This window comes from Pantherophis guttatus, chromosome 16 (genome assembly GCF_059756535.1).
Source record: "Pantherophis guttatus breed Tessera chromosome 16, ASM5975653v1, whole genome shotgun sequence".
Lineage (NCBI taxonomy): Eukaryota > Metazoa > Chordata > Lepidosauria > Squamata > Colubridae > Pantherophis > Pantherophis guttatus.
Genome location: NC_142078.1, coordinates 2,580,947 through 2,602,669, shown reverse-complemented (window position 1 = coordinate 2,602,669; position 21,723 = coordinate 2,580,947). Strand labels below are relative to the sequence as shown.

Here is a 21,723-nt window from a genome sequence, read left to right as displayed (position 1 = left end):
ACACTGTATGTAGACTACAAACTGTATGATTGTTGGAAGAGAAATGCACCTGTACCCTCAGCCTCTAAGTGTGAGGGGGAAGGGCAAGCAGTAAAAATGGAAGTGAAACCTCCTAAGCAGCTTATAAATATAACATTAAAGAGCACCTGTCATTTCAGATCCATCATGGCAGGGCCTGTGAGAGGGCATCCACTCACCTGCTGCCAGCCACGTCCCTCACCTGGTTGTGTCACTGATGCATCACCAGCCGCCCTATTAAAATGAATGGGACTGTCGGCGAGTCAACAGTGGCTCAGAGGAGGAGCTGCTGCGGGACAGACATGACAGTTGCTTTTTAAAAATTATGATTTAAAAAGTTGATTTAAATCTTTTTAATAGCGATTTATATAATGATTTAAATTGACATGATTTAAATCAACGTGATTTAAATGAAATCCACCTTGGAAGAAATCATCCTGCTCAATTATGGTTATATCAGAGACATGGACAGTAACAACCCATAATATTAAGCATAATCACTGAAATGAGCCTTGCATTAAAAGAACATTCACATGGGAAATGGCATGTCTGTTGTGAAAAGGTACAATTTAAACCAGTTGAAACATCTAGCATGTACAATTGAAAAAGTCCTTTATTTGGCAGTTATTATTTATCCTTATTGTCTTCTTTAATCATTTGGAGTAAAGAGCAATAATTCCTCTTATTGGAATTATTATAATGATGATGAATATGCACTAGGTAAATTCCTAGGGTGTCTATACACACTTAGCCAAATTAAATATACAATTCAATTCCCAAGATACACCGTGACTGAAGGTTTTCTCACACTCAGGTATGTTTATGATTTTTCTCCCACGTGAATTCTTTGGTGTCGATTGAGGCTACTATGCTCAATATAGCTCTTTCCACACTCCAGGCATTAATGTGGTTTTTCTCCTGAGTGGATCCTTTGATGTTTATAAAGGTTTCCCCTCTGACTGAAGCTCTTTCCACACTCCAGGCATTAATGTGGTTTTTCTCCTGAGTGGATCCTTTGATGTTTATAAAGGTTTCCCCTCTGACTGAAGCTCTTTCCACACGCCAGGCATTTATGTGGTTTTTCTCCTGAGTGGATCCTTTGATGCTGGGAAAGTTGTCCTTTCTGACTGAAACTCTTTCCACACTCCAGACATTTATGTGGTTTTTCTCCTGTGTGGATTCTTTGATGTATCTGCAGACTTCCTCTCCTACTGAAGCTCTTTCCACACTCCAGGCATGTATGTGGTTTCTCTCCTGTATGGATACTTTGATGTATCTGCAGACTTCCTCTCCTACTGAAGCTCTTTCCACACTCCAGGCATTTATGTGGTTTCTCTCCTGTGTGGATCCTTTGATGTCTATAAAGAGTTCCTCTTCTACTGAAGCTCTTTCCACAATCAAGACATTTATGTAGTTTTTCTCCTGAATGGATTGTTTGATGCTGGGAAAATTTTCCTCTCTGACTGAAACTCTCTCCACACTCCAGGCACTGATACGGTTTCTCTCCTGAGTGGATTGTTTGATGAATATAAAGATTTCCTCTCTGATTGAAGCTCTTTCCACACTCAAGGCATTTATGTGGTTTTTCTCCTGTGTGGATTCTTTGATGCAGGTAAAGACTTCCTCTTCTACTGAAGTTCTTTCCACAATCAAGACATTTATGTAGTTTTTCTCCTGAATGGATTGTTTGATGCTGGGAAAGTTGTCCTTTCTGACTGAAACTCTTTCCACACTCCAGGCATTTATTTGGTTTTTCCCCTGAATGGATTGTTTGATGCTGGGAAAGTTGTCCTTTCTGACTGAAACTCTTTCCACACTCCAGGCACTGATACGGTTTCTGTCCCCAGTGGATTTTTTGATGCAGGTAAAGATTTCCTCTCCGAGTGAAACTCTTTCCACACTCCAGGCATTTATGTGGTTTTTCCCCTGTGTGAATTGTTTGATGTTCATACAGAGTTTCTCTCCTACTGAAGCTCTTTCCACACTCCAGACATTTATGTGGTTTTTCTCCTGAGTGGATTGTTTGATGAATGTAAAGATTTCCTCTCTGATTGAAGCTCTTTCCACACTCCCAGCACTGATACGGTTTCTCTCCTGAGTGGATCCTTTCATGTCTGTGCAGAGTCCCTCTCCTACTGAAGCTCTTTCCACAATCAAGACATTTATGTGGTTTTTCTCCTGAATGGATTGTTTGATGCTGGGAAAGTTGTCCATTCTGACTGAAACTCTTTCCACACTCTAGGCATTGATACGGTTTCTCTCCCCAGTGGATTTTTTGATGCAGGTAAAGATTTCCTCTCCGAGTGAAACTCTTTCCACACTCCAGGCATTTATGTGGTTTTTCTCCTGTGTGAATTGTTTGATGTTCATACAGAGTTTCTCTCCTACTGAAGCTCTTTCCACACTCCAGACATTTATGTGGTTTTTCTCCTGAATGGATTGTTTGATGCATGTAAAGATTTCCTCTCTGATTGAAGCTCTTTCCACACTCCCAGCACTGATACGGTTTCTCTCCTGAATGGATCCTTTCATGTCTGTGCAGAGTCCCTCTCCTACTGAAGCTCTTTCCACAATCAAGACATTTATGTGGTTTCTCTCCCCAGTGGATCCTTTGATGTGTATAAAGGTTGCTCCTCCAACTGAAGCTCTTTCCACACACCAGGCACTTATGAGGTTTTTCTACCCAATGGATCCTTTGATGTTTATAAAGATGTCCCCTCTGACTGAAGCTCTTTCCACACTGAAAGCATTTATGAGGTTTTTCTCCTATGTGGATCCTTAAATGACTTTCAAGATGGCCAATTGTTTTGAAGGATTTTCCGCATTCGGGGCATTGATGTTTCCTTCCTCCCTTCTGGATCCTTCGGGGCTTTGGGGGTCTTCCGAAGGAGCCTCCGCCCTCCAGGCTCATCTCGGCGTCTCCGCCCGTTTCCTCCTCCCTGCATCGCCCTCTAGGCAGCCGCCTTTCCCGGGCTTCCCCTGGGCTCCTCCCTCCTGCGTCCCCGGAGCCCCCCGGCCTTTCCCTGCCATCTCCCACGGAAGCCGCGCCGGGACCGGGCAAGGCTGCTCCACGGGGCCCGCTCTCCTCCTCCTCCTCCTGGGCGGCGCCTCTTTCCTGCATCCGCCACCATCGTCCATCTTCCTGCAGGGGAGAAAGAGAAGAGGGTCACGGCTGCGTCCCCTTCCCTGCAGGGCAGGCCAGGCCCAGGCCCCTGCCTCCCACGGGCCTCTTGGGCATTCTCCAGGCGGACACGGCCTCCTTCCCAGCCTCCCGTCTCCCTCCCCGCCCTCAAGACTAGGCCTCAGGATCCCTGGCCTGCCTTATTCAGAGACACTCTCCCGGACTTCAACTCCCAGCATTCCCTGCGCCAAACCTGCATCATCCGCGCTACTCTGTCGTCGATTCAGGGAGCTCCCTTTTGCCCGTTTTAATTTTCTCTCCAAATACTTCACTTCTTCGTCCAGAGGATCGGCCCCACGGAGTCACCCTACCAATCGCTGCCTTCCTCAGAACGACCAATGGGCGTCCTCCTTTCTCCAATCAACCAGACGGCTCCTGCGCAGTGCCGAGGACGTGGAAGTGGGGTGGGGCGGGGAGCTCCCCTTCAACTTTGTGGTCTGATCTCCCCCCCTCCCCCGCTCTGTATTGAGGGAGGGGGAGGTCAGGGGCTCTTCTGGGGCTGCGACCTCATAGCAACCTCTGAAGGGGAGCCAGGGATGAAGGCTGGGAGGGGAGAAAGAAGAGACCCTGAGTTCAAGGGTTGCACAGCTCCCTTTTCAGTCCAGCCCACCTCACAGGGCTGTTGTTGGGGGAAGAGAGGAGGAAGGTGTCACCATTGCTAGAAGACCTTGGCTTCTTGCAGGCGTTCTCCTTCATTTTGCTGCATGTGTTCTCCACCTTATTTGTAAAAATAATAAATGGAGAATCCAAATAAATACGTAAAGTCGCTATGTGTGACTCACAAGTGTGTTTTTAAATAGCAACTACATGGAGTCTATTTGATGCAGGACAATTCTTGTTCCTAGATAGAAGAACTAGGAATTCATGCACAAAAGCAGACCAGCTCCAGTTAAACAGGACGTAAGGATGAGAATCTCCTCCAATGGTTCCTTCCTGCTAATGAATTTCCTCTCATTCCAATACATTATTGTTGGAAAAAGGAAACAGGGAATCATGCAATTTTGATAAGATCCAAGTTGGTTTCTTTCTGAGTCTCCTAATTGCTGGATCCCTCAACATTTGGCCAAAAGAGGATCATGTGACTAGGGGGTTCAGCATCCTGTCAGATCCCTAAAAGTGATACTGCCATTCAAGTGAAGGAAGGGGGGATGTGGATTCGATTTACTAGCATGGCCTGTGTCATCATATATTTTACAACCTATATCCTGGCGCCAAGGAAGCCTGAGATTCCCTTTACCTGCAGGAATTTATATGATAGTCATGTGGGTTGTCTCACTTTAAAGGGTAGTGGTGGGAATGCATGTTTGTTCGGGTTCTCAAAAGAAATAGTAAAGAAAACCTCTTCCCACTTGTGTATTGGCTAAAATCTGCATTCTGACTTAAAGGGAGGGGTCTCTACCACTTTAATCCTACTGCTTTGCCTAAGGGCATTCAGATTGTGATTTAGCTGGATGGTTTTCACTTCTGCTTAATAAAAGAATCCTTTTGAATAACTACGTTTCAAGAGTTCTACTTTCTTAGGTTGGAAGGAGAGGAGATCCTTACAGAAAGCACAATCTGCAAAACGGTCAACCCAGAGAAGCAATCTTTGCTCTACTGAGGGGACCTTGCAAACTATGTCTGAACAAAGCAGAGAGCTGGGAGAAACCGATTGCTGGGGAGAGACAGTAACCGCCACCCAGTCGGATGCCTGCCTCGTGCGACCCATCGGAGAGGATGAGGTAACCCTGGAGAATCCTGAAAAGCCCCGCTGGTCAATTGGCATCGGGAAGAAAGATGGCTGGGATGAGAGAACCAGAGGAGTCACCCTCAACCGTGGCAACCGAAAACCGGGGTGGAAACTGGAACTAGAAGCCCTTACTGACCAGGGGGGGCTGACCGAAGCACCCCTGAGGGAGGACTATCTGAAGAGGCATGTAACCCGATTGGTGATGGAGACTTTGGAAAATCTTAACATCCGAAGGGAGCCAGGACAACAACCAAAGAGCACTGAAAGGGCAGCAGTCATGGATGATGCCAGGGGAGGCACCCCCCTCCTGGAGGCCGCCTATCGAGCAGATGGTGCAGCAGCTACGGGAGAAGACCCAGCAAACCCTCCCCCCCAGGCAGCACGCACACCGGTGCCCATTCCCAATCAACCCCGGGCTCCTCAGCTGGAAAGAGAAATTCCCCCTCTTGGGGTGAAGTTTGATGGGAATCCGCAACAATTAGGATTCTTTGTGGCACATGTGCTCACCTACATGCAAGAGTATGGGCGTGATTTCCAAACCCAAGGATCCCGAGTGCGAGTTGTGACCCTAGCCCTAAAGGGTGCCGCAGCCAGATGGATGGTGACCCTACATAATGCCAACGCACCAGAACTGTGGAATTTCGACCATTTCATGACGGCCCTGCGACGTCGGTTCGAGGACCCACTGGCAGATCGCAAAGCACGTGACCGCATTAAGGTGGTGAGGCAGGGGCGACGGCCAGTAGCAGAGTACACTGAAGAATTCTGGGACCTCGCGTGTCGTGTGCACTGGCCGGAAGATATTTTGGTGAGCTGTTTCAAGGACGGACTGAGTGATGATCTATACAATGCCTGCGTGGCCCGAGGGGCACCGAATGACCTACATGAATGGTATGTCACCGCCGAAGAAGCTGAGATCGATATGGCCAGAAACCAGTATCGAGCGGGGCGAGCATGGAAGAAATCCTCACCCCAATGGAAGCAAGAGCCCCACAAACCACAAACCGCATTCTCCCCGAGATCTTCAGCCTGTTTCAAGTGTGGAAAAGAAGGGCACCGAGCTGCAGAGTGTCGTTCGCAAATACCCGCCCGGAACCACCCACCGGGGGAGGGTCCTGGAAAACCGGGTCGGCGTGGGAAGGAGACTGCCCTGAGGAGCAGGGAGGCCATAGAAGTCCCATCCCCTCCCCTCTTTGGGGAAGAAACCCTGGCATCTGAACAGGAGGAATCACACTCGTTCGGAAGCGATCCAGATGATGAGCCACTGGTAAGCAAACCAATTAAACCGCTTACCCTCCCCTTAAGACTATTTATCCCAAACCAGGACAGGGAGATAAGTATCCCCACCCTAGTGGATTCGGGGTGCACCCGTTGTTTGATCAGCCCAACCTTAGTAGGGAAGTTAGGGATTAACGTAAGAAAGCTGAAAACCCCCATTGCTTTCTGCCAACCACATGGGTCAATAGCAGGAGGGGAGCCAGCTTCTCTGGCCACCGTGCCTCTACATATAGGCATTGGAAGCCACGAGGAAAGGTTTACCTTTATAGTGGCACCTGGCATGGAATGGCCGTTGGTTCTGGGCCTTGCGTGGCTAAAAAGATGGGACCCACAAATCAATTGGAAACAAGGCATCATAAAATTTCAGAGGAAGGTGACTTTTGCTGAGTATCCACATAAAGGACTTGAGGGGGCAGAGAATCGAGAAACGGCCATGCCTGGTCACGCCACACCAACTGAGGGCATACCCATAGAATACAAGATTTAGCTGAGGTTTTTAGCGAAAAAGCCTCAGATGAGCTCCCCCCCCCCACCGTGCCACTGACTGTGCAATAGAAATCTTACCCGGCGCGAAACTCCCTAAACCCAAGATGTACAGCATGTCACCGAGGGAGTTGGAAGAGCTGAGAACATTCATTGAGAAAAACCTAGCAAGGGGTTTCATCGAGCCAGCCCGACCAAAAATTGCAGCCCCAGTGTTGTTTAGAGAGAAAAAAGATGGTTCAAAACGCTTATGCGTTGACTACCGGAACATTAATACTATCAGTGTGCAGAACGTGTATCCTCTCCCCCTTATGAAAGATATGTTAGCACACCTCGCTAAAGGGAAATTTTTTTCAAAGCTGGACTTAAGGGAGGCTTACTACCATGTCAGAATTAAGGAAGGGGATGAGTGGAAAACGGCATTTAACACCCCCCTCGGCTGCTACCAATTCAAGGTGTTCCCCTTTGGGTTGCAAGGACTCCTGCAGTGTTTATGCAGTTAAGAAATGAAGTGCTGCATCAGCATTTATATAAGGGGGTTCTGGTCTATTTGGATGACATTTTAATCTATACCGAGACCAAAGCAGAACATGTAAAACTAGTCAGGGCAGTTTTAAACAAACTCCGTGCTGCCAAACTTTATGCCAAACTTTCCAAATGTGAATTCCATCAAGAGAAGATTGACTATTTGGGATACCGCATTTCACACCAGGGGGTTGAGATGGATCCTCTAAAAGTGCAGGCTGTACTTGATTGGGACCCTCCACGCACACGTAAACAGTTACAGAGCTTCCTGGGGTTTGCTAACTTTTACCGCCAGTTTATCCCTGCGTTCGCTCAGATTGCCCTCCCCATCACCAAGCTCTTAAAAACAAAGGGGGAGGACAACCCTAAACCAAAGCAACCATTGAACTGGACTATGGAATGCCAGGCAGCATTTGAAAAACTTAAACGGCTGTTCTCAGCAGAACCAATTCTACAACACCCGGACACGGAGAAACCATTTGTCATACAAGCAGATGCCAGCGATGTGGCAATAGGAGAGGTCCTGCTTCAGAAGAATGAGCAAGACCAACTACAACCCTGCACTTACACATCCAAAAAGTTGAATGAGACTGAGCAAAGGTGGGCCATTTGGGAGAAACAGGCGTATGCAGTTCGTTGGGCATTGTTAACCTGGCGGCACTTCCTAGAAGGCAGTAAGACCCCTTTTGAAGTCTGGACTGATCATAAAAATCTAGAAGCCCTAAAGACCCCAAGGAAACTCTCCCCAAAACAAGTACGATGGGCTCAGTACTTTAAACGGTTTGATTTTACTCTAAAATACCTCCCGGGGGGAAAAAACTTTCTGGCGGATGCGCTATCCAGAAAACCGCAATACATTCGTGCAAGGTCAGACGTAATCAAACCTATAGTACAAAACAGTCAACTAGCCGCTAAAGTAGTCACCAGATCCCAGGAAAAACAAGAAACAGTGACAGACAATGACATCACCCAAAATTTTAAACAAGCATTGGCCACTGATGAATGGTTTTTGAACAACAAATCCAGCTGTCTGATGAAAGAAGACTTGGCTTGGGTGGGGGGGAAGTTGTATGTCCCTGCAAGCCAAAGGCTATGCTTAATGGTACGGTGCCATGACTCCAAATTAGCTGGACATTTTGGGTTTGTGAAAACTTTACACCTGATTAAAAGACAATTTTGGTGGCCATCACTAAAAAAGGACATAGAAAGCTATGTAGCAGCTGCCCCATTTGTGCAGCAGCAAAAAGACGCCAGGGGAAATCCCCAGGTCTATTGCAGAAGGTAGCTGAACCTGCAGCGCCTTGGAGAGAGATTGCTATGGATTTCATCGTGGAATTGCCAAACAGTGAGGGAAATACTGTTATTTGGGTTGTGACAGACCTATTTTCAAAACAGGCACATTTTATACCCTGCCAAAAGATCCCAACTGCTAAAAGTTTAGCCAAATTATTCCTAATACACATTTATCGACTTCATGGTGCTCCACAAAGGATCATATCCGACAGAGGGGCTCAATTCACCTCCAACTTTTGGAGGGCGTTTTTGGGCTTACTTGGTACTGGCCAGGGGTTGAGCACATCCTTTCATCCTTGTACTAATGGTAATTCTGAAATTTTGAACTCGGTACTAGAACAATATTTTAAGATGTTTCATTAATTTTCAACAGGATAACTGGACCGAACTTTTGCCTTTTGCTGAAGTTGCGTTTAATAATGCTGTCCATTCAAGCACTGGTTTTACCCCTTTTAGAGTAGCAACAGGCCAGGATTTCAGCCCCATGCCTGAACTACCCACAGAAGAACCCACCATCCCCTCACTTAAGGAGTGGATGGATAATTTGCGAAACACGTGGCCAGTGGTTAGATTAGCCTTACAGGAAGCTAGAGAAGCTTTTAAGATTCAAGCTGACAAGAAAAGGATGGAACCCAAACCTTTTCATATTGGAGACAGAGTATACTTATCTACAAAATTCTTGAAATCATTACAACCATCAAAGAAACTAGGGCCAAAGTTCACTGGACCTTTCCCCATCACTAGAATCATCAATCCAGTAGCAGTTGAACTACTTCTTCCAAAGACACTCAGGCAGATCCACCCAGTATTCCATATCAGTTTACTCAAACGAGAAGTAATCTCATCCCTCAGACCACCTGCATCTACACCACCCGTTCCCATCATGATTGAAGGTGAACAACACTTTGAAATCAAGGAAATCCTTGATTCTAGGATCCACAGAGGGAAAGTCCAATACTTAGTTGCTTGGAAACATCTACCATCAGCACACAATGAATGGGTCGCCAAACACCACGTTAGGGCTCCGATCTTACTGAGAAAATTTCACTCCCAACACCCTAACAAACCTTGTTGATCTACTATCATGAAATCTTGTGTATATTTGTTTTTGTTTTTTTACAGGTGGACCCTTTTGTTTTCTAAGGAGGGTAGCATGTCAGATCCCTAAAAGTGATACTGCCATTCAAGTGAAGGAAGGGGGGATGTGGATTCGATTTACTAGCATGGCCTGTGTCATCAGATATTTTACAACCTATATCCTGGCGCCAAGGAAGCCTGAGATTCCCTTTACCTGCAGGAATTTATATGATAGCCATGTGGGTTGTCTCACTTTAAAGGGAAGTGGTGGGAATGCATGTGTGTTCGGGTTCTCAAAGGAAATAGTAAAGAAAACATCTTCACACTTGTGTATTGGCTGAAATCCGCATTCTGACCTAAAGGGAGGGGTCTCTACCACTTTAATCCTACTGCTTTGCCTAAGGGCATTCAGATTGTGCTTTAACTGGATGGTTTTCACTTCTGCTTAATAAAAGAATCCTTTTGAACAACTACGTTTCAAGAGTTCGTACTTTCTTAAGTTGGAAGGAGAGGCGATCCTTACACATCATTTGTTTACTGACACTGAATACATGTATCATTTCTTTCTGTACCCTCTTTAAAAACATGAATGTTTTTGCTTTGCTTGAATTAACTGATGATCTGTATTTTCAGGTGGGCAAAGAAACACATTTGCAAAGGTAAAAGTTTCAAATTCAGGATCTCAAGTCCTTTTCAGCTCCACAACAAACTTGGTGCCTGAGTTTGGAGATTAAGACATGATTCAAATTCATCAACCAATAATTAAAAGTAACAGGAAAAACAGCCGGGTGTTCTCATTTTCTCATACTCATAACTGCTGGATCCCTCAACACTTGGAACTTGGCCAAAAGAGGGTCATGTGCCTTGGGGGTTCAGCATCATTAAGCTCTGCAGTATTTTGTTTTGGCAGAAGTGGTTCAAGGGAGACGGGATTTTGCTTTCTGTCCTGGATTGCTGTATTACTTTGGGATTCAGAAAAAGTTGCCTCACCTAAGCAGAAATAATGGAGGGAGCTCACCTGGGATGATGGAACAAAGCACAAAACAACATGGCAACACAAAGGGTGTGATGAGAAGTTTATCCAGAGCCACATTAATGAGTGGAGCTTCCGTGTCATCATATTCAACATGTATCATCATTTTCTTAGAACATATTTATCTTTCCTCTTACATTTAAATTTAATGTATTGCAACAAATTTTCCCCATATTTCTTATTTTTACATTGCCTATTGCCTATATTCAGTCTCTATCCATTGATAAAATTGCCCCCATATGCTGTAACACTCCGATTCCTCCTTCCCACTAATTGCTAATATTAATCTATTCATTTCTGCACATTCTAATATTTTCTTAATTAGCTCTCCCTTTGTAGGAATTTTTTTCTGCTTCCCAATTTTGTGCAAATACCATTCTTGCTGCCTTTATTACATGAATAATCAAATATGTATTTTCTCTACTAAATTTCTCCGGTTAGATACCCAACAGGAACAGCTCCGGCTTAAGATCAATGTGTTGCTGTATCAGTTTTTGTGATTATTGTGCCCAATAATTTCTCGCTTCTGGACATGTCCACCACATGTGATAGTACGATCCCAATGTCTGGTGGCATTTCCAAAATTTAGCTGATTTATCTTTGAACATTTTTGCCAATCTATATCCGGTGACATGTGCCATCTATAAAACATGTCACCAGAAAGATTGGCAAAAATGTTCAAAGATAAACTTTGTTTAAATTTTTAAATGAATGTTGTACCAAGATGTTACACTGATTAATGATGAATTGTTTGTTTAAAAAAAAATATTTTTTTTCTCAAAAAAAAAAAAAGAGAGAGAGAGTGGAGCTTCCCTTGACAGAGGCAGTCTATATCCAAAAATCTGCCTTTTGGGCAAAAATATGAGAACTGGGCAGCTTGAGTGATTGGTTTGGTCGCCTCCTTCAGACATTTGCCTGGCATTGGTGGGTGTGGAAAAGGCGGAGCAGGTGAGCTTTGGGAGGAGGCCAAGGGAGGCCTGCCATCTCTGAGGGAATTCTGAGGGCTTCATGACCTCACCCATGCAGGCTCAACTGCCAGTTACCATCAGTTATCAGAGTGAAGGTGCCTTCCAAGAGGTGGGTTGGTTTCTGAAGGGCTCCTGGACTCTGGGAAATCCTCCCTCTATTTGCAGCCAATTTACCAGAGTTGTATTGCAAGGGGGAAAATGCCCATTTGGCCTCTTACCTGCCTGGGTGCCCCTCCAACCTCTGCCCCCCCACCTTGCCTAGGGAGGGAGCCTGGATGGGGGGGGAGTCCCAGTCCCAGAAGGGCCCCTCAACCTCTGCCTGCCAGAATGCGGGAGGGGCCCCCCGAAGGAGAGACCGGACCCCAAAGATGAAAGGGAGCCCCCCCTGCCTCACCTCTACGCGGGACTCGGGACTTGTGCAGGCGCCCTCTGGCTGCTTGAAGGAAGGCGGATGCCGATTTAGCTGATGAAGAGAAAGCCTAGTAATGGGGGACTTTATCCTGACAACTGGGGGACACCCAGTCTCTGCACCTAGTGGGGGATCAAAGAGGTCCCCAATGAGTCACTTAAAGCATTCTTTTAACTGCCCATCATTCAGTCAACTCACTGCAGCTCCCCAAAAGCTGTTTTAAAAACAATACAACACATTAAAACATGGAAAATAAAAACAAAGAAAAGCCAGGCGCCAATCCATGCCTCCTTCTCCTTGTCTGATCTCCCAGCGCCTGTGTCCCTCCCTAGGACACAGAATCGGGTTTCTTTTCATACTCCATACAATAGAAAAAGTTGGGATATTCGAATAGAATAGAATAGAATATTTTATTGGCCAAGTGTGATCGGACTCACAAGGAATTTGTCTTGGTGCATATGCTCTCAGTGTACATAAAAGAAAAGATACGTTCATCAAGAATCATAAAGATAATTTTCCATTTAAGATACATTAATAATTTAGTTTATTCAGGTTGAAATGGAGCTTAGTTATGTAGCATGAAGCTGTATATTCTGCAATATTTACATTTTTGGTAAACTCATTCAATGAATCCAAGCACCGCAAGCTGAAATAACATGCACTGCATTGATACATCCACAGAGTTTCACAGTAACCATGAGATAACTCATAAAGCAAGGGCAGGAATATTCCTTTTCCCCATTTTTCTTCAAATATACTGTATGTAGACTGCAAACTGTATGACTGTTTCAAGAGAAATGCATCTGTACCCTCAGCCTCTAAGTGTGAGGGGGAAGGGCAAGCAGTAAAAATGGAAGTGAAACCTTCTAAGCAGCTTCTAAATATACTAATAAAGAGCACCTGTCATTTCACATCCATCATGGCAGGGACAATAGAAAAAGTCCTTTATTATTCAGCCTGAGAAAGTCCCTTATTTGGCAGTTATTATTAACCCTTCTTTACTCAATTGAAGAAAAGATAAATAAATAATTCCTCTTATTCGAATTGTTATAATTATATAATTATTCTGATGATTTGTACATACACTGAGAGCTTGTGAACTGGAGAAAAATTCCTTGTGTGTCTATTCACAGTTGGCGAAATTAAAAATTCAATTCAGTTCAATTCCTGAGATACAGTCTGGGACTGTAAATTTAAAGGCAATTTATTAGAATATTGTAGCAAAGAGATTTCCCTTAATGAAAAGAGGGAATCCAGGACACAGAATCGGGTTTCATTGTATACTCCATACAGTAGAAAAAAAAATACAAAACAAGAGCTGATTGCATGGAAGAAATCACCCTGCTCAAGTTAACACTTACATCAGAGACACGGACAGTAACATCCCATAATATTAAGCATAAGCATTAAAAGAACATTCACATGGGAAATGGCATGTCTCTTGTGAAAAGGTACAATTTAGACCAGTTGAAAAATCTAGCATGTACAATTGAAACAGTCCTTTATTATTCAGCCTGAGAAAGTCCCTTATTTGGCAGTTATTATTTACCCTTATTGTCTTCTTTACACATTTGGAGTAAAGATAAATAATTCCTCATATTGGAATTATTATAATTATCATGAATATGCACTAAGTGAATTCCTAATGTGTCTATTCACAGTTGGCCAAAATAAATATACAATTCAATTCCTGAGATATACCGTGACTGAAGGTCTTCGCACACTCAGGCGTGTTTATCATTTTTCTCCCACGTGAATTCTTAGGTGTCGATTGAGGCTACTACGCTCAGTATAGCTCTTTCCACACTCCAGGCATTTATGAGGTTTTTCTCCTGAGTGGATCCTTTGATGTATATAAAGATGTCCCCTCTCACTGAAGCTCTTTCCACACTCCAGGCACTTATGAGGTTTCTCTCCTGAGTGGATCCTTTGATGTATATACAGGTGGCTACTCTGACTGAAGCTCTTTCCACACTCAAGGCATTTATGAGGTTTCTCTCCAGAATGGATCCTTTGATGTTTATAAAGGTCGCTCCTCTGACTGAAGCTCTTTCCACACTCAAGGCATTTATGAGGTTTTTCTCCAGAATGGATCCTTTGATGTTTATAAAGGTCGCTCCTCTGACTGAAGCTCTTTCCACACTCAAGGCATTTATGAGGTTTTTCTCCTGAGTGGATCCTTTGATGTGTATAAAGGGTTCTCCTCTGACTGAAGCTCTTTCCACACTCAAGGCACTTATGAGGTTTTTCTCCTGAGTGGATCCTTTGATGTGTATAAAGGTTGCTCCTCCGATTAAAGCGCTTTCCACACACCAGGCACTTATGAGGTTTCTCTCCTGAGTGGATCCTTTGATGTATATAAAGATGTCCCCTCTCACTGAAGCTCTTTCCACACTCAAAGCATTTATGAGGCTTTTCTCATGAGTGGATCCTTTGATGTGTATACAGGTGGCTACTCTGACTGAAACTCTTTCCACACTCCAGGCACTTATGAGGTTTCTCTCCTGAGTGGATCCTTTGATGTTTATAAAGGTCGCTCCTCTGACTGAAGCTCTTTCCACACTCAAGGCATTTATGAGGTTTTTCTCCAGAATGGATCCTTTGATGTTTATGAAGGTCGCTCCTCTGACTGAAGCTCTTTCCACACTCAAGGCATTTATGAGGTTTCTCTCCAGAATGGATCCTTTGATGTTTATAAAGGTCGCTCCTCTGACTGAAGCTCTTTCCACACTCAAGGCATTTATGAGGTTTCTCTCCAGAATGGATCCTTTGATGTTTATAAAGGTCGCTCCTCTGACTGAAGCTCTTTCCACACTCAAGGCATTTATGAGGTTTTTCTCCAGAATGGATCCTTTGATGTTTATAAAGGTCGCTCCTCCGATTAAAGCGCTTTCCACACACCAGGCACTTATGAGGTTTTTCTCCTGAGTGGATCCTTTGATGTGTATAAAGGTTGCTCCTCTGAGTGAAGATCTTTTCACACTCCAGGCACTTATGAGGTTTTTCTCCCGAGTGGATCCTTTGATGTCTATAAAGATGTCCCCTCTCACTGAAGCTCTTTCCACACTCAAAGCATTTATGAGGCTTTTCTCCTGAGTGGATCCTTTGATGTGTATACAGGTGGCTACTCTGACTGAAGCTCTTTCTACACTCCAGGCACTTGTGAGGTTTTTCTCCTGAGTGGATCCTTTGATGTGTATACAGGTGGCTACTCTGACTGAAGCTCTTTCCACACTCCAGGCACTTATGAGGTTTCTCTCCAGAATGGATCCTTTGATGTTTATAAAGGTCGTTCCTCTGACTGAAGCTCTTTCCACACTCCAGGCACTTATGAGGTTTCTCTCCAGAATGGATCCTTTGATGTTTATAAAGGTCGCTCCTCTGACTGAAGCTCTTTCCACACTCAAGGCATTTATGAGGTTTTTCTCCTGAGTGGATTCTTTGATGTGTATAAAGGTTGCTCCTATCACTGAAGCTCTTTCCACACTCCAGGCACTTAGGTTTTTCTCCTGTGTGGATAATTAGATGCCTTTGAAGATTTCCGTTTGTTTTGAAGGTTTTTCCACATTCCAGGCACTGATGTTTCTTTGCTTTCTCCTGGATCCTCTGGGGCTTTCGGGGTCTTCCAAAGGAGCCTCCGCCCTCCAGCCCCGTCTCGGGGTCTCCGCCTGTTTCCTCCTCCCCGCATCGCCCTCCAGGCAGCCGCCTTTCCCGGGCTCCCCCTGGGCTCCTCCCTCCTGCAGCCCCGGAGCCCCCCGGCCTTTCCCTGCCGTCTTCCGGGGAAGCCATGCCAGGGCCCGCTCTCCTCCTCCTCCTCTCGGCCGCCGCTTCTTTCCTGCATCCGCCGCCATCCTGCAGGGGAGAAAGAGAAGAGGGTGATGGCTGCATCCCGTTCCCCGCAGGGGCAGCCCAGGCCCAAGCCCCCCCCCTCGTGCGGACCAGAAAAACTCTCCCGGACTACGATTCCCAGCATCCCCTGCGCCAAACCTGCATCAAATGGCCTCCTCTATCGCCGATTCAGGCAGCTTCCTTCGTTGCCCATTTTGTTTCCGGAAGTGGAGGCTTCCGGAAGTGGAGGCTTTTTTCTCCACTAGTTCCGCCTTTTCCTTTGGAGGAACTGCCACTCAGAGTCCATTTGCCAATCGTCGACATCCCGAGCAAGACCAATCAGCGGCCTTCTTAAACTTTGGGGTCGGGTCTGATCCCCCCCCCCCGTATTGAGGCTGGCGGAGGTCAGGAGTTGAAGCCTTATATGAGCCCATGAAGGGCAGCCAGTTGGGTCTATTCTGGGACCTTAGGAGACCCTGAGTTTGAATCAGCCGCTCTTTGTGTCCTGGATTCCCTCTTTTCATTGAGGGAAATCCCTTTCCTTAATAAATTGCCTTTGAATGCTCATCCCACTCAGATCCTCATTGAAGCAAGTGTGCTGTGGCTGAATCTAGGGCTCATTTGGCCTTCATTGTTGGGGGTGGGAAGGAGCTTCTCCCTGCCATTGTTTGATATAATCTATGTGGATTTCCCAAATGTGGGGACCTATTAAGACCATCCCCAAGCATCTGAAGCTCTCAGTTGGATTCCCTGAATGGTCCCCTTGTCTTCCAGCAGAAACCCCTACAAGGGACTCTCTGAGGCCAAGGAAGCTTTGTGAGATATGAGCCATATTCTTAAAAAGCCCCCACCCTTTTAGCCTTAAAACACCTGCCTCTTCCCCAGGTGTTGGGAGGTCAGACAAGGAGAAGCTGGCATGGATTGGCCCCCAGGTTTTTGTTTGTTTCTTTGTTTTTAAAATGGCTTTCTGGGAGCTGCACAGAGTTTAACTTCAAAGTCTAACAGGCGGTTTCAGCAATTTATCAACAACAAATGGCACAAATTATTATTAATGGAAGTCTGACTACAAATTTTAGTATTGAAAAAGGAACAAGACAAGGTTTTCCGTTATCCCCATTGTTATTTATTCTAACATTAGAAGTCTTGTTGAATACAATGCGGGATTCAAACTTATTACATGGCATAGCTATTAGGCATGAGGATTATAGGACCAAGGCATTTGCAGATGATCTGGTTTTTACCCTAACACAGCCGATGGAATCAATAATTCAGATGAAAGACATTATAAAAGAATATGGTATGATATCAGGATTTAGACTGAACCAGAAAAAGACTAAGATGATTGTTCAAAATATGACACAAGATCATAAGCAGGAACTTGAAAGCAAGGCAGGCTTTGAAATAGTATCAAAAGTTAAATATTTAGGAGTACAAGTTGCAGACTCAAATATAAAATTATTTCAAAATAATTATGAGGTGTTGTGGCGAGAGGTACAAAAGGATTTGGAGACGTGGAAAAAACTGCAACTGTCGTTGCTTGGAAGAATAGCAGCAGTTAAGATGAACGTTTTGCCTAGATTTCTCTTTTTGTTTCAAATGATTCCGGTGCTTAAAAGTGATAAGCAATTGAGAGAATGGCAAAATGGACTGAATAAGTTTGTCTGGAATGAGAAAAAGCCAAGAGTCAAACTGAAAATTATGCAAGATGTTCCAGAAAGGGGAGGCCTTAAACTTCCAAACCTACAATTGTATTATGAAGCAGCAGCTTTGACGCAAGCAAGTGATTGGTTTGGAAGGATAAAGACTGGAATATTGAATATAGAAAGTCATGATCTTGAATTTGGTTGGCATGCATATTTATTCTATGAGAACAAAGTGGATAAAGTATTCAAAAGCCGCATTCTTAGGAACTCTTTGATGAGAGTTTGGAAGAAGCACCGATTCAAATGGGATTACAAAATACCATTATGGCTGGATCTTGGTCATATCATGTGGAATACAAATATAATGTCACTCGGGGGGGGGCGGGTTTATACAAAGAAGTTCTTTTTATGGATGGGGGCAGATGGCAATTAAAGACATTAGAAATACTGTTGGAAGAAGGGATTAATTTAACTTGGCTACAGTATAATCAACTTCAACTGAGATGGAAAGAAGATAAAAAAAACTGGTATAATGATGCATGAAGAAGAATTGGTTAGACATATAAGAGAGAAAGGTCCAATGCATATTAAGAGGGTTTGCTAGAAAGGGATTCGGAAAATGAATTGGTTAAAGATTGTATGATAAAGTGGGCACAAAATTTTGCAGAACCAGTGATGTTGGAAACATGGGAAAAAATATGGGTCTAGAATGTTAAATTTACACAGTCGCAGAATCTGAGGGAAAATTTTTATAAAATGTTTTATAGGTGGCATTTAGATCCTAAGAAATTATCGTGTATGTATCCTAATGTTCAACCAAAATGCTGGAGATGTGATTGCATAGATGCCACATATTATCATATGTGGTGGACTTGTAAGAAAGTGAAGGCTTTTTGGATAAAAATTTGGTGCGTTATGCAAAATGTTTTGAAGAAAAAACTTCAGTTTGCTCCACAACTGTTTCTATTGGGTATAGTTAAGGGTTTTACTTTGGGTGAAACAAAGCTGATATTGTATATGGTGACAGCAGCGAGATTATTGATAGGTCAATACTGGAAAAATGAAGCTATGCCCACTATTGAAGAATGGACTTTGAAGATGGCCAGTTTTGCAGAGATGGCGAAGATTTCAGCATATTTAAAAGACCGAACTCAAGAGTCTTATGTATGGAAGTGGAAAAAGTGGATAGATTATGTGCAGAATAAATATCAAACTAGGAAATATCAGATAGCTTTTAGCTGAATGAATGTATTATGTAGGGATAGATTAATTGAGTTTTATGAAGGTATAAATAGTATACAGGGGGTGGAGGGGTTTAAGTTTCATAAAATGTATTTTTGATTAGGATTTTATTTTGTGGAAGTCCTGGGGGGGAAAGGGGAGGGTTAGGGAGGGTTTGGGGGGATGGAAATTGGGGAGAAAATGTATTTGTAAAACTTTTTAAATAAAAAAAGAGAGAGAGAGAGAGAATCCAACATTCCTGAACCACCATCCAGACTCATACAAGGCCTCCCGCCCCTCCCAGGACAGCCTGCTCTGCTAGTTGCCATCAGAATGACCGACAGCAGTCAAACTCAGGTCTGGGACCCTGGGCATGGCCCTGGAAGACTAAAGGAATTTATTAAAAGAAAAAAATGTATTAAATTTATTAAAAGTGAAAGTTTTAATTGGATTTTATTACCTTTCTTGCCAGACACGTATGTGGTTTCTCTCCTGTGTGGATCCTTTGATGTCTATAAAGATCTCCCCTCTGACTGAAGCTCTTTCCACACTCCAGGCATTGATATCGGTTTCCAACTGAGTGGTTTTTTAGATGGTTTTCAAAACGTCCATTTGTTCTGAAGGATTTTTCACATTCCGGGCATTTAAATGGTTTCTCTGCTGTGTGGATTTTTAAATGGTTTTCAAGATTTCCGTTTGTTTTGAAGGTTTTTCCACATTCCGGGCACTGATGTTCCTTTCCTCCCTCCTGGATCCTTTGAGACTTTCGGAGTCTTCCGAAGGAGCCTCCGCCCTGCAGGTCCGTCTCGGGGTCTCCGCCCGTTTCCTCCTCCCCTGGGCTCCTCCCTCCTGCAGCCCCGGAGCCCCCGGCCTTTCCCCACTGTCTCCCGGGGAAGCCGCGCCGGGACCGGGCAGGGCTGCTCTGCAGGTCCCGCTCTCCTCCTCCTCCTCTCAGGCGGCGCCTCTTTCCTGCATCCGCCGCCATCCTCCGTCCTCCTGCAGGGGAGAAAGAGAAGAGGGTCACGGCTGCATCCCCTTTCCCGCAGGGGAGACCCAGGCCCAAGACCCTGCCTCCCATGGGCCTTTCAGGCATTCTCCAGGCGGACACGGACACTCTCCCAACCTCCCGTCTCCGTCCCCGCCCTCAAGACTAGGCCTCAGGCTCCCAGGCCACTGGAGAGACCCTCCCGGACTTCAACTCCCAGCATCCCCTGTGCCAAACCTGCATCAAACGGCCTCCTCTATCGCTGATTCAGGCTGCTTCCCTCGTTGCCCATTTTGTTTCCGGAAGTGGAGACTTCATGCCCTTTTCTCTCCACTAATTCCGCCTTTTCCTTTGGAGGATCCGCCCCTCGGAGTCCTCCTGCCCATCGCCGACATCCCGAGCGCGACCAATCAGCGTCCTTCTTCCTGCAACAAGGCAGTGGCGCCTGCTCAGTGCCGCAGGTTATTACGGTTGGGGCGGAGGGGGGACGGAGGGGGGGGAGGATTCATATCAGCCCATGAAGGGCAGCCAGTTGGGTCTATTGTGGGACCTTCGGAGACCCTGAGTTTGAATCAGTCGCTCTGTGTCCTGGATTCTCTCTTTTCATTGAGGGAGATCTCTTTGCTACAATATTCTAATAAATTGCCTTTGAATGCTCATCCCACTCAGATCCTCATTGGAGCAAGTGTGCTGTGGCTGAAATCTAGGGCTCATTTGAACTTTATTGTTCTGGGTGTTAAAGAGCTTCTCCCTGCCGTTGTTTGATAGAAAATTATCTTTAAATAGATTTTTACTCCAAAAGCATTTTATTAAAATGAATTTGATAAAAATAAAAAAAAATGATTTAAGTTAAAAAAAAAACTGATTTTCATATTTTAAAATAGATTTTTGTCGACACTGATTTTTTCCATGCAATCAACTTTTTACTTTTTCTACTGTTGTGGAGTATAAAATGAAACCTGATTCTGCGTCCTGGATTCCTTCTTTTCATTGAGGGAAATCTCTTTGCTACAATACTCTTAATAAGTTGCCTTTAAATGCTCATCCCACTCAGATCCTCATTGGAGCAAGTGTGCTGTGGCTGAATCTAGGGCTAATTTGTCCTCCTTTGTTGGGGGTGTGAACTGTCCATACCATGTAAGACCCTCCCCAGACATCAGAAACTCTTGTCAATTGGATTCTCTCAACAGTCCCCTTGTCTTCCAGCAGAAACTGCTAAAGGGACTCTCTAAGGCCAAGGAAGCTTTGTGAGATATGAGCCATATTCTTAAAAATCCCCCACCCTTTTAGCCTTAAAACCCCTGGCTTTTCCCCAGGCGCTGGGAGATCAGACAAGGAGAAGGTGGCATGGATTGGCCCCAGGTTTTTCTTTGATGGTTTTTTTAAAATTACATTTAAATTACATTTTAATTCATTTTATTTTTATTACGTTGGAGGGGAGATGGGAAGGGAGGGGGCTCCCTTTGAATGTTGGAGTCCAGTCTCCCCCCTCCCCCCACCTCCGTATTGAGGCCAGCGGAGGTCAGGGGCTCTTCTGGGGATGCGACCTTATACCAGTCCATGAAGGGGAGCCAGTTGGGTCTATTCTGGGACCTTAGGAGACCCTGAGTTTGAATCAGCCGCTCTTTCAGTCCAGCCCACCTCACAGGGTTGTTGTTGGGGGAAGAGAGGAGGAAGCTGTGCTGGACGTGAGGGGGGAGGGGCTCCTGGGGGCTTCTCTTCTTGCAGACGTTTCATTGCCCAAACTAACATCATCTTTGCTAGAAGCGAGAGAGACCCCTCATGGCAACCCTCAGCTACAAATATTCCCCTTCATTTTCTTGGATTTGTTCTCCACCTTATCAGTAAAAGTAAGAAAGGCAGGTTGCAAATAAATAACTATACTCTCTCCATGTGACTCTCTCAAGTGTGTTTCTCAGCAGCATCAACTATTTGATCCAGGACAATTCTTGTTCCTAGGTAGAAGAACTAGGAATTCCTGCACAAAAGCTGAGCAGCTCCAGTTAAAGAGGACTGGAGGCTCCGAATCTCCTGCCAATGGTTCCTGCTGGT

At 44.9% G+C, this 21,723-nt stretch overlaps 2 protein-coding genes and 1 pseudogene across 4 annotated transcripts in view; 1 reads left to right on the top strand and 2 right to left on the bottom strand.

The window, feature by feature from the left end:
- The window catches only part of LOC148111716 (uncharacterized), a 226,491-nt gene that overhangs the window by 74,968 nt on the left and 129,800 nt on the right, over nucleotides 1-21,723 (bottom strand).
- Nucleotides 614-19,896, bottom strand: LOC117659660 (uncharacterized; annotated as a pseudogene). Its single transcript, XR_015730197.1, has 4 exons — nucleotides 19,147-19,896; nucleotides 13,869-15,846; nucleotides 8,614-8,623; nucleotides 614-2,648 (listed from the first exon to the last, which is right to left on the bottom strand). The product of XR_015730197.1 is annotated as an uncharacterized LOC117659660 (transcript).
- Nucleotides 2,538-11,458, top strand: LOC148111721 (uncharacterized). Of its 2 annotated transcripts, none has more exons than XM_087879801.1 (2): nucleotides 2,538-6,195; nucleotides 10,218-11,335. In XM_087879801.1, the coding sequence occupies exons 1-2, from the start codon at nucleotides 4,816-4,818 to the stop codon at nucleotides 10,245-10,247; spliced, it is 1,410 nt and encodes a 469-aa protein (XP_087735927.1). In that variant the 5' UTR covers nucleotides 2,538-4,815; the 3' UTR covers nucleotides 10,248-11,335. The 2 variants fall into 2 exon arrangements, with proteins under 2 accessions (XP_087735927.1, XP_087735928.1); XM_087879802.1 differs by having other exon boundaries at nucleotides 2,539-6,195; nucleotides 9,630-11,458.